Source organism: Meleagris gallopavo, chromosome 13, assembly GCF_905368555.1.
Source record: "Meleagris gallopavo chromosome 13, MGAL_WU_HG_1.1, whole genome shotgun sequence".
Taxonomy (NCBI): domain Eukaryota; kingdom Metazoa; phylum Chordata; class Aves; order Galliformes; family Phasianidae; genus Meleagris; species Meleagris gallopavo.
In genome coordinates, this window is record NC_139416.1 from 804,719 (window position 1) to 817,473 (window position 12,755).

Below are 12,755 nucleotides of genomic sequence, written 5' to 3' on the forward strand. Positions count from 1 at the left end.
TAAAGCACAAAAGTACGTGTGTTAGTTCCTTCTGCTGCCTTTTCTCCAACACCTGTGAACTACCTGTGTTGGTGCTTTTAAGGCAACCAGACATGCTCTTTCAAGCATTTGAAAGAGGTGGATTTGGGTTGAGAAAACTCTTATTTAGAAGGGTAGTGGATAGGCCCCTGGGCCCTTAATGCCACCCCTGGGCAGTCTGTTCCTCCTGGCAGAATCTTTATTCTGTGTCCTGTCTCTGCAGGGTACCTGGTGTATTTCACGAGACCCATGACTATGCACCGTGCAGTGTCCCCAACGGAGCCCACACCCCGGTGAGTTCCCTGCATCACGTTTAAGGTGTTACATTGCCACGTGGGCAGAGAGGCAGATCCTGTGCTGGAGCTGTTGGCCCTCAGAAGGCGCTGTTAGCTGTGCCTGCGTGGCACAGCCTGGTCCCATAGGTCCCACACCCCTTCTCTCAGCACACCTAAAACGCTACTCACAGCTAGGGTTAGAGGAGTTGTTTGTCTGAGCCTTCAAGGCATTTTGTTGGATGTAAGCTACTGAAAGCATGTTTTCTTGTTCCTAGGTCCCTGTCAGCTTTGTCAGCATACCATAGTGGCCTCATTACTCCGATGAAGATCCGTACAGAGACTCCAGGCAATCTGCGTTTGTACAGCGGGAGTCCTACACGCAGTGAGAAGGAGCAGGTCTCCATTAGCTCCTTCTACTACAAAGAGAGGGTAAGTACCATGCCAAAAAGCCTTCCCAATACTTCAGCTTTTGACTTGTATTCTTTTCTTATGGCTGTGAGCATTGCTGGTAACAGTAGCTTCACATTCCTCTGAGGAAGGCATCTTTTACAAGCAGCTCTGTAAAAATGTTGCATGGATTTATTTACTGTTAGTAACTTCTTTGCTGATCTTCTTTAGCATTTGACTTGCTTGTCTTCAGCATTTTGAGATCTCTCAAGACTCACCATTACAACTTCGTTCAGTACACTGCCTCCCTTTGTATTAGATACGGTTAAAATCTCACACTTGAGAAGCTTTAGTCTCCATCTGAGTACACTGTAGGCCACTCTGCTTTTCTCTGCACCCTCGATGTGCATAGCTGCAAAGGGCTGGGGATCTGTGAAGCTTACTGACAGTCTCTCCTGGATTATGGGGTATATTTGAGTTATTTCTGTTACAGGTGTCTCTTTCAGGGATGTGTGCCCCTTTGGACTATTTTAAACAAAAAAAATGTCCCTTCATGATTCTCCAAAGATCTTCTAATACCTGTACCTCTGTTTTAGACATAGGCCTTGTATCCCTGATGTTCACAAGCAAGGCTTTGGGGAAGAGTGGGGATTGTTTCCTTCCGGGGCACACGGGGTGCAGAAGGGCAGTTGGAAGCTGTAGGGTAGTTCTGAAGTATTAGATGGCCTGATTTGCCATGGGGATGTTGGGCAGAAGAGCTGATGCTGTGGGAGTAATCAGCCATGCAGTGTGCTCTGAAACAAACTCCCTGTGCTTCAGCAGGGAGTGGTGTGGCTTACAAAAATATAGTAAGCTTTCACTGAGAGCCTGAGAATTCGGGGCATTCAAGCAGTTTGTCACTGTCTGTTTTGTGGGCACGTTTCTGCAGCAGTGAAGGAGAGCTTCCAGGTATCCAGAGAAAGCCGAGCGCTCCACAGCACTCTGCTGCACTGGAGCTCAGGAGCTCCTGTCCCAGGAGCAGAGGGAGAATCAGAGCCTTGAGCTTTCATCCTTTGTTGGCGCTGCAAGAAGTCTTGATTTTTTCCAGTAGTCCCAAACGTGACAGCCAACCCTTCTGGGATTGTGTCCTGCTTATGTGAAACCAGTTAGTGGTTACACCTGCCAGCCATGGGGAGAGCCTCTGTTCCCTGTGCAGTGTTTTGCTTCCATTCAGGCCCCAGGAGACTCTTGGAGTCCACACTGTGTTATTTTTTTCCCCACACAAACTTTTTTTGATGAGAAAACAGCACTGCCTGATACAGGAGTTACAAGCTATCCTGGACTGTGCAGGAGAATTTATTTGAAGTGCTACTTCTGTCCTCTGCAGTGTGCTCGTCTCTGACACACAGCTCTCTAAGATGACAGACAAGGCTAAAAATAACGTGGAAGCAGCTTGGTGCAATTTCATGTGACCCATCTCCCCAGTCCGTGTAGCAATGGTGACAAGATTTTTGTCAGGGTGGGGAGAAAATCTAGAGAACAAAGCGTGTGTGTAGGCATGTCCCCCGAAACCCAGGGAAATAAATGCCTGTTCTACAGCCCCGTGCTAAGCTCTGTCCTTGCATCCTGGGTTGGAAGAAGTGTAAGAACCTTAGAAGGGAGTTAGCAAAAGTGTTCTGCAAATCAGATAGTTCTAAAAAGCCTCCATCTCCCTTCAGCAGAGGTTTTTTGGCTCTTCAGGAGCTGATGTTCCCAGCCTTTGTAGATCAGTGCTAAATAGTTTTGATGTTTAACTGTGAGGATTTTAAGGCATAAAAACCCCAGGGTCTGAATCTCATTAGCTCCTTGCTCTGAAGCTTGAATTTTATATTTCCATTAAATAAAAAATTGGAATTTGGTGGTAAACCAAATCAAAAGTTCTATAACTTCATCCCAAAAACGAATTTCTCAGAGATGACCAAGCATTTAAACTTAAATCCCATGGAGCAATGCACTAGTGTTGCTGCCATTAACAACTAAATGGAATTTGTGCGTTGCTAGGTGGGGAGTGTGTCATGCTCCCATAAGGGCAGAGGAGATGCTGAACGCAGCAGAGATCTCCTTAGTAAACATAGCACAACTACAGCAGGCACTGAGCCTTCCTGTGCTCCTTTACAGATGTGTGTCCATACACATAAAGCATATCTTTCCTCTTTTTATCCGCATGTGCGCGCTCCTCCAAAAAACAGGAATAGTCATAATGCAGCAGTCCATCAGCAGTGCCCTGGCTGCAGCTTCTCCCAGTGGTGAGCTACAAAGGGAAGGCAGAAGCCTGGGCATGCCTGGTGATGCTGACTGCCTATTAGCAGCTGAAAATAAATGCAAAGTATCTTGCACGCAACACAAATAACCCTCTTCTTCCCCTTTTTATTGTGCTGACTCGCAGAGGTATGACAAATATTTTTTTTTCCAAGTGAGTGCAGAATAATATGCTTGGAGAGATTCGGTTTATTGTTACAGTGCTGCGTGGAGTACTTAATGAAATGCCTGCAGGTTCATAATGAAAGCCTACTTTGGAGCTCTTCTGCATAGTCAATCAGTGAACTTGATTGCTCGCTCAACCTGAATGAATTCCTCAGCCCATAATGGCAATTTCCACATTGTCCTGCTGGGCAGCGGGGTCTCTACATCCCTTTAATATCCTGACATTTGCCTTTTATTGCTTTCAAAACGAAAGTGAACAGCTGCAGCAGGTTCCAGTGGAAGAAGTCCTGGAGGATGCTGGATGTTAAAGGGATGTCTGAGGAAACAGGAGCTTTTATTGAGCTTGCTGCAGATTTCTGTGCCAGACAGCTGTGTTAAAAATGCGAAATGCAGCTGAGGCAGCACTTAGACACCTCCTTCTTTATCTGAAAGGGAGGAAAACTAGTTAGAGTAGGAGCCTGTCCCATGGGGTACCATGGGGTTGTTCTCTCCCCTGCTGTCAACGCATGGTATGAACAAGGTCATGTTGCTTGTTGCAGCAGTACAGTTCCACTGGAAGACTGCTCAGACTTGAGATCGCTGCAGTCCTCCATAGAGCAGCCCACACTTTGCCAGGTCTGTAGGTAACGTACAGCACAACTGTGCACGGATGAAAGTGGAGACCTTGTTTTGTAACTGCCATTGTGTAACAGAACCAGGGGGAACGGTGTCTTTTACTCTGCTGGTTCAGAGCGCTTTTCATTTTGGTTTATTTACCTTTGTCTTTAATTTTCTTGGTGTCTCTCTTCCCTTTTCCTGGGTATAACGTTTTCACATGCAGATGTCTCCTCGCTCTGCCCGGCGGCGTTGGTCCATACAAGCAATTAACGACTTCCCGGTACTGTGCGCTGTGCTAATACTGTCCTTGATACAACCCTGTCTTCTGCCCAAGGGCCCAAGAATAAAATGCCACCTGCCTGCCTTTGAGTAACCTGCACAGAGGTGGGGGACCTGCGCTCCACACTGGGCCTAGGGCTTCAGGAGCAGTGCATGTGTAGGTGGGCAGGAGCAGACACGAACTCAGAGGGTACAAACACTGCCTTATATATAACATGCCTGTGTCACCCGGCCTTGCAGTCAGGAAAGGATGCCAAGGGGTAATTTGAAGTTTAAGAAGAGATCAACCTCTAAGAAGCGTGCACTAAGAAGAGCGCACTGCGGAGGAGCTGAGTGATTATTATTGTGCGTCATCAGGTCACTGGTGAGGCTGACATGAGAACACCTCATCTCTGGAAAAGACGAAGCCATTCTGGAGAGGGAGGAGTTGCTGGAAAAGAATATTAAAGAGCAGCAAGCTGCTGGCATGGCATTGCTTAAGAGCTGTGGAAGAAGCAAACCGGTTGAGCTGCTGATAATGATCTGTCATCTCATTAAAACGAGCGTGTGCATTGCACCAGAAATGCCTTATTTCCTGGAGCAATAAGTAGGATTTCTCCTTAATTCATGATCTTCTTCAGCGCTTAGAATTGCACCGCTCTGCAGTCAGTCGAGGTGCAGCACCTGCACCCTCCTCCTGGCACCTGCCCTTCCAAGACTGTTTTGACAAGTCGTTTTCCTTTAGTCCACTTGTCTTTAAGGCTTGAACATCATTCATGTGAGCATCTTGATAATATCAGCGTTGCTCAAGCTGCACTGTGAATTTGGGCAATTACTATTTCATCAGCCATCTGCCAAGCATAGGCAAAGCCTAGAAGACTCCAGTTCAATTTAAAGATGATTTCTTTAGGTCTGTGTGAACAACTGTTTTTCACAGCTGTTTGCCTTCATGCTATCTCTTCAAGACAGCAGGGAATAAAATAGAATCCCGTAACACCTAATTTAACTTGGTATAATAGGTTGAGCCTTCCTAATTACAGCCCTGAGCCTATACTGGCAAATAATAGGTGAGAGAGACCAGAAGAAATGTACTTGACTTGGAGGCTTTCTGTGAAGAGCTAACGAAATGTGAGTGGTAGAGGCAAGAAATGAGGTTCTTCACTGGGGTAGGAATTGACTAAAAGAGAGAAAACCAGGCAAGAGCTTGCCAGATTTTGGTGCAATAAATCATAGCCCACCGAGGACCTCAGTTGAATTTGCTTACCACCGGCTTGGAAGGAAGAACAAGTGCTGATGTGATGAAGTTATCTTTGTGCAACGCACTTATTTTTAGGGCATGTGGGATAGTTAAAGCCTTGGCATACTGATTGCAGTAGTGGATAACCATTGGAAAAGCCTCATCACGCTCTCCTGAGTGGGCAGCGGTGCCCAAGGTGAAGATATATGGAAGAAAAAGAGACGCTCCTGCTGCGGGACGTTGATTTTTGGCCTCTGTGGGGCTGTGCCTGGTGCTGCGGGAGATGCTGTGAGCCGTCAACGTGGATTCTTTGGAGATAAAATCCAGGCAGTGCTGCACGACCTGCACCAGGAGTTAATTTGCAGGCAGTTGTTCAGAATAAAGGAACCTGCAGGGGAGCAGCAATTTTAAAACTTTATTTAAAAAATAAGTTCTTAGAAGCAGCTTGAAGCCAACTTGGAACTTGTTTAACTCTTTATTTTGTAAATAATTTAGTGCAGCTTAATCTTTGGTGTCGAGCCTCTTCTCTTTCGTCCACAACCTTTCCCTTTGCCCTGCTAACGCCAGCTTATACTACAAACTGAGGTTTTGCATACGCTGTTGTGAACCAGGCACTCTGCATTTCACAAAGTTAACTTCCAGCGCTGCCTGCCTCAGCAGGACCTGCAGGCGCACACACACCCCACAGCCCAGCATCCTTTCCAAGCAGGCACGCAGCACTTTGTACCTACTTCTGCTGAGTATGCAGTGATGGTGGTTGCTACGAAGCAGTTGGTGGCTTATTCTTGGGCTGTCTGTTTCTACATGTAACCCATTTACTGCCATCGTTATCACCTCAGACTGCAGCAAATTACAGCCTTGGGTATGGTAGTGCAGGTGCAGGCTGGCTTTTTTAGTCATCGTTCAGTGCTGTTCCCCGCTGTCACCTCCAACCCCATGATTGTTGTAAATGCTCTGGTTTCTTTCCTTCTGGTGCTCCGAGGAGCTGATGAGCCTTAATTTGCTATTGCCACAGCTATTTTCTTTCTTTTCTTCCTTTCCTTAAGCTCTCAGGAGCAGGTGGGTAGATGCAGTTCACCCTGGCCCGGGCTCTGAGTTGCAGATAGGAGTGCTGGGGCAGTGCAGAAGGCCTGTGTCTTTGCCCTTGGTGTTAGTTTGGTGTGTGCATGCTGATTTGCTTCTGCTCCAACCGTTGTGTTCCCTGCTCCCCTCTGTCACCTGTGCTCCAGCCCCTGGGAAGAGACGTGTCTCCTGTTCCACCCTGGTGCCTGTGAGCCTTGCCTAACACCACAATGGAAGATCCTCGCTGGAGTAGGCTTGGAATAGAAGGAAGAGAGGAACCTTGTGGTGCCCCTTGGCCAGCCAGACCCGAGCTAGAGCTCTCCTTGCCTTTGAGCCCCTTGCTGCAGAGGCCTACCAAAATTTTGACATGTAAAACTGTGTCTGTACCCTTAATTTTATAATTTTCTTTTATCACAGTTCTAGGGGCAGGAAGCAGTGGTGCTGGCAGCGCGTGTGGTCATGGGCCAACCCTGCTGCTGGAGCTGCACCGGTAGAGGATTAGGGCTTCCCTGTTGGCCAGTGACCAGGCAGAGCTAGGAGGGGAAAAAAAGCAGGAGGACTTTGTGAGTTCAGGCTTTCGTGGGGCTCCGATGCATTTAGTGTCTTCATTTGTCTGGTGGTATGCTAACAGCAAGCAGTGGAAGCCATTCGTGGGATCTCTTTTCCATGCTCATCCTCATTTGTTGTCATTCTCAAAAAAAAAAAAAAAAAGTGACTGAATTGCCTGTGCACAGTGGTATGTGTTGTCCATGTTTCTGGTCTTTGCAATATCTGGTGGGAGGCTTCTTCAGCTGGCTCGTGCAGGGGGCAGGAGCAGGTTGAGCTGTTCTCAGTAGCAGCGCAGGAGGAACGCTCCATCAGCTGCGAGTTGCAGGTGCTCAGGAGCTGGCAAGCTGCTCCCCAAATTTCCTGCTGAGCTCTAGACCTGCAGAGCGTGGCTCCGTGCCTGCAAGTCTGCATTCGGATGCAGCAGAGGGGACTGCTTTTGAGTACTGCCTGCACTCCTGCCCTGGTGGCACGTCCTCTCTCTGGGGCTCCCAACCTTTGCTCCAGTGTTGGTTTTGGCAGCATCAGCAACTCCTTGCTGCACCTTGTCCTGCAGACAAGGAAGTAGGGACAGGCACCACAGGGCTTTGAGAACCCTGTTGTCATACAGTCCAGATCTTTCGGCACAGAAGGGGTGGTGATGCTTTTAGCTGTTATCAGAAGGTTTTGTGCCCAACGGTGAGAGCCAGAGCTGGTCCAGGCAAGGCCTTGGCTGGGAGCTGATGGATTGGGGAGTGGTTGATCTCCCATCCTGTAGCCACCTTCCACTGCATATTCCTCAGTTTGAGCAATAGATGAGGTAAAAACTGAAAGCAAATTGTTTGGATGGAGCTTGAAGGGCTGTAGCTGAGAACAGAATTAGGCCCTAGCTGTCCAGTTCCCAAAGCGCTGAACGCTGACAGTTTCCATCTGGTGCCTCTGGTTGGGCAGTGTGTGTGCTCGCTCCTCTTTACTCTGGGGAGCAGTGGAAGACCAGGGGAGCAGGTGAGGATCTGTCACAAGGGCAGAAAGGTCCACCTTCACTTCCTTCAAGATTGAATTGCCTCCTTCACTTACTGCCAAACCTGTGCTCGAGCCTTTGGGCCTCGGCCACTCATTGTGTGGGACCACAAGCAGTGAAGAGGCCCTGGTCCTGTCCTTCCCACAGCTCAGTCTGCTCTTTGGGAGCACTGATGTGCCTGGTGAGCTCTGCCTGCCTCGCAGAGCCATCGCTACAGCAGGACAGAGGGACCGTCAGCAGAGCCTCTGCAGCTCAGTGTGACGTGGGAACACTTCTGGATAGGAGCGTGTCAGTGAGGGAGCTCACAGCACTGCAGAGCACCCACTGCTGCTCTTAGCAGCCAGCGCTTCCTCCTAGAGATCCTCTATAGCCTTTGCTTGCCTGTGCTGCACGTCCTCAGCCCTCCTCACTGCCCTCCTGCAACAAGGAGCTGCCCAGTACTCCGCAGGCTCTCGTGTGGCCGAGGCAGCTGTAGGCAGCTTGGCATGAAGATGGCCTCTGTGTCTGTTATGGGGAGTATTTGGGATCTTGGCTCCCTGTTTTTTCCCTTTGTGTCGATTCTTCTCCTTCCTTTTTCCCCCCAGCTGTATGCCCTGAGCCAGCTGTGAGCATGGTAGCTGAGGATCCTTGCTAGGAAAACATGGGCCCTGCTTTATCATCTGCCATTTGTTTGAAGCTCTTGATAAAGCAGGAGAGGTGGTCTCAGACCAAAGGAGAATCTGGAGCTGTCGGCCCTGCCTGAAGCCGAGGGCAAACAGAAACTGGCTCCTGCTTGTCTCTGTGCTGAGCGATGGCTGAAGCCAGCGGTGGTCTGTGTGCAAGGCTTCCCAGAGCAGACCTCTAATGAGAATTGTAATTGAACCATATCCTGCCAAACCTCCCCGGGTCTGATTGGCTGATTTGTTCCGTATTGGCTTTCACTGGAGAACTCACTAAAAACTTTTTGAGTGAGTTTGACCTTGAGCTCGTTGCCTTGACCTGCTTTTCACTTCCTACAGATGGAGATGCTTGTTCTCCTGGGCATGTCATGGATGTTTTCCAGGGTGACACAGAGCCTTCTGAAAGGCGGGTTTGGGTGCTGCTTGCATTATTCCTGACCCTAGTGCTTTGTTCCCTGACCCACAAAGGCTGCTGTCTTGCTCCCCAGTAACACGCTGCCATTTGTTCTGCAGAAGTCAAGGAGGTGGAAAAGCAAACGGGAGGGGACAGATGCCAACAACCGACCCATCAAAGCTGCTGGGAAAGTTATTATACAAGATATTTCCTGCTTGCTGCCTGTGCACAAGCTGCTGGGAGAGCTCTACATGTAAGTACAGGCTGGCACCCTTTCTTAAAGGAAAGCAGCTGCCTTTGGTACTGCTGTGCTTTCGTCCCTCAAACATTTGAATATTGCTGCACTTTCTTCCTTCTTTCTCGCCTTTCTGCTTTTTTTTATAGTGTTACTCTGCCTGTGAGAAGAGATTTGTCTTTCTTCCATCTGAAAAGCAATGGAAGAAATATGTGATGGTATAATTGTTGGAGCATCAGTTCACCCTGTATACATCATCACTACAACTCTTTCAGGCTCAGGCTTTTGTCAGCTAGAGAGAGAAGTTAGTGGTGCAAATTCAGGGAAGGAGCAGGCTGCCCTTCTTAAGGAATAGTAAGGGGGAGGAAGACTTCCTTTTCTCTACATTATGAAAAAGAACGTTCTTTAAAAAGACCTGATGGATCTTTCTTCTCTGGATATCTCACTTGTAAAAAATGTCGAGTGTCTGAAGAACCTTTCTGATGATGAATGGGAAAGCCCACTTGGTTTCCTCAGGCTCCTCCTGCCCCTTGTCGGGCGCTCAGAGACTCTGCAAGGGTTGTGTTATCCAGCTCAGAAACTTACTTGTCTGCGGGTAAGGCTGATTTCTTCCAGTCAAGTGGAACAGATCAACAGGCTGGATGGAGACAGAACCGCATCACTGATGGATCCTAAGGACAGGAACAGTTCTTGGTTTGGTGGTGTTCTGGCACAAGTTGGATCCAGCATCCCTGTGGAAGTGGTGCATCTTAGGACCAAGCCAGTTTGGAGCTGGACTTGATGCAATAAGCAGTGCGTTAGGGAAGATGAATAGTGGGAGTTGCCAGAAGGATGGCAGGGATCCCACAGGGAGGCCAGATGAGATCTTGGTCATGCTTGTAGGCTCACAGTGATCAGCAAGTTCTGGGCTACTTACTATTACCAGTACCACATCCTCCCCATTCCTCCCTGCCTTCTCAAGTAGTATCCTAGCCAAAAAGCTGATCTGTCTTTCTTCTTTTCAGATTGAACGTAAATAATATCCAGGAGACTTGCCAGAAGAATGCTGCCTCAGCCATGGCTGTTGGACGGAGGGATCTTGTACAGGTATTACACTGAATCAGACCTCTTCCTCAGCATGCTGCACTACCCTTAAACGGCTTGTGCTGTTGCCTTGACACCTGGACAGTCAGCTGGCCTCAGCACTTGTTCCTGTGTATGTGAAATGGCTGATGAACTGAGGGGTGTGAGACAGCTCCAGAGGTGCTCTGTACCTCCTTGGTTTTGGCAGTTAGAGCTCCCCTCTCTGGGCTGCAAGCAGGATGTTGTATGCCTGTTGCCAAACAGAGTGAAGCACATTTTTCAGGCAAATCCTGAATTCAGGCAGAGCTAGGAATGCAGTCTGCATTCGAGTCTGCAGAGGAAGTAACTGTGCACAAAGTTGCCAAGCTGCTGTTAGCATTTGATTGATGGTTTTGTCTTGTGTAATACTTCCTGTTGTAATTAGCTCAACATTAATCTACTCTGCTGCTGTGTGCTAACTGCAGCCAGGTCTCCCCAGGAAAAGTCTGCATCCAGAGACCCAGCCCTAGAAGGGGGCTATCCGCTTGCATTCGGCTAGTAGCAGGGGAAGGATGAGTGCTTTGGCTTGTGCCTTGCCGTGTGCTTGGTTAGTCCAGAGCAACAGGCAGAACATTCACCAGGACTGGGGAGCGGGCTGGCACTGCCAGAGCAGTGTGTGCCTCTGTCTGAGCCCCTCTGCTGAGCATTTGGCTCCCCCTAGCACGGTGCAGGGAGCAGCCATGGGCTCGCTGAATGGCAGGAGCCACCTCAAGCTGTTGTCTTAGATTGTTAGCTTCGTGGTTCTGCCACACCTCCAGGAAGAAGGTAGGTCTCATTTTCCTCTGTGCCTCATTTTGCAGACTGGTTTACCTGGAGTACAGGAGCTTGGGTAGGACAACTTCAGCAGGATCCTTCTGATATCTCTGTTTCTTGCTCATTGTTCCCTGCCTGTGTAACTGCAGCCCCTATTGTAGCTTGCCTTGCTCCTTAAAGATGTGGAGGCTTGAGTGATGGACTCACATACGAGACATGCTCTGGAGCAGTATAGGAAGTGACATTTTTCCAGGTTCCTTTCTGTAGTTTTTCACATTCAGACCTGTCCTTGTTTCAGTCTCTTTACTGTTTCTTTCTCTCCCATTTATGGGGTTACGATTCCTGGCTGTTCCTCTGGGTACTTGCAGCACTTGTGTTTTCTCCCGAGCTTTTCTGTATTTGCAGCTATAGTTGTCCCCTCTCTGACTCCTGGTCTTTCCAGCATGGTGCTCACTTTCCTTTTCTGCTCTTTTTTTTTTTTTTTTTTTTTTGTGCCAAACTCAGAACTTCATTTTCCCCTGGAAAATTGTGTTCTAATTGCTCCATTTTAAAAAGGTGCAGCAGAAAACAGTCCTAGGTTTGATTCAGTTGTACACATTCAGTGGGATGCAAACCGAAAAGATGGAGCCATTTTCAGAGAAAAGGGAGATAAATGAAGGAGAAAGGTGGTGTGTGAAAGAGGTAACCCGTGGAGTAGGAATGGCAAACTGTCCATCTGTCTGTCCTCAGCAGTGTGTGCAGTAAGGCAGCTCATCAGAGGATACATTTCATGCAAATAAAGTTTCACTGATACTCTTTCTGCCACCAGATGTCTTTGAACCCAAGAGTTGAAACCCCTCTGAGATTTGTGAATGTAAAGGAGCTAATAGGTCTGTTTAAACTCTCCTGTTGAACTTTGAAGAAGAATAAGCTATGGTTTAACCCAACCCCAAAGCAAAAGCATCCGTTTTTTGCTCTACGTACACTTTGTCACACTGAGGCTGGAACTGCTCCCTCTTGGTTGTGTTGTTTTGTTTTGTTGAAGTCCATTATTATTTATCTGCGAGTGAATCTGTGCACACCTATCCCCCAGGAGTCTGCCTGTTTCTAATTGTAACTTTGATGCTTTTTCTTCCTGTTTGCCAGGTTTGGTCACTGGCAATGGTAGCCACTGATCTTTGTCTTGGACCAAAGTCTGACCCAGATCTGGAGATACCTTGGGCACAGCATCCATTTGGACGTCAATTACTGGAGTCCTTGTAGGTCTCTGAATGCTAGGGAGGGATGGGAGTGGTTGCTGAAGCAGGGGGAGCCTTTCATGACTGTATATATGGTATGGCATCTTTGTGCAAGAGCGTTTATGACGTGCAGGGGGCAGCATTTGGCCTCCCATCAGGCGTCCGGGAGTCCCTGGGCTGACAGTGAGCGATAGTTCACTGCACTTGGAGCTCTGTTTTCCGTGTGCCCACAACGCCTGACTTACAAATAAAGATTCTGGTTTTCTGCTCCCCGCCTCCTAAATGGTTGTGTGGGTGCAGCTGCTCGATTCACTTTCAAATTCACTGTTGCCACGCAGCATTAGTGGGAATTAATTTACTGGTCTCGAAGCCAGGTATTAGCCACACAAGTCTTCCTGCCAGTGAATGTGTTCAGGAGGGAGAGTGATTAGTGATTAACATTATCTGTTGATCTATCCCATTTGAAGATGCAGTTTGTGTGTTGTACTTTGTATGCAATTGCTTGACCTAGCTCTTTCCTGCTGTGCAACAGCTGTGGAAGGGGAGCATGGGTAGTTCTTTGTTGCTCTCAGTC

The 12,755-nt window shown here is 48.2% G+C and overlaps 1 protein-coding gene across 4 annotated transcripts in view; it reads left to right on the forward strand.

The window, feature by feature from the left end:
* WDR59 (WD repeat domain 59) overlaps positions 1–12,755 on the forward strand; it is a 48,833-nt gene that overhangs the window by 30,466 nt on the left and 5,612 nt on the right. For all 4 annotated transcript variants that reach the window (XM_010717911.4, XM_085235225.1, XM_085235223.1 and 1 more), the window contains 5 exons: positions 242–311; positions 569–722; positions 8,995–9,128; positions 10,115–10,196; positions 12,090–12,202. In XM_010717911.4, the coding sequence (XP_010716213.2) occupies positions 242–311; positions 569–722; positions 8,995–9,128; positions 10,115–10,196; positions 12,090–12,202 (553 nt within the window). The remainder of the gene's footprint in view (positions 1–241; positions 312–568; positions 723–8,994; positions 9,129–10,114; positions 10,197–12,089; positions 12,203–12,755) is intronic.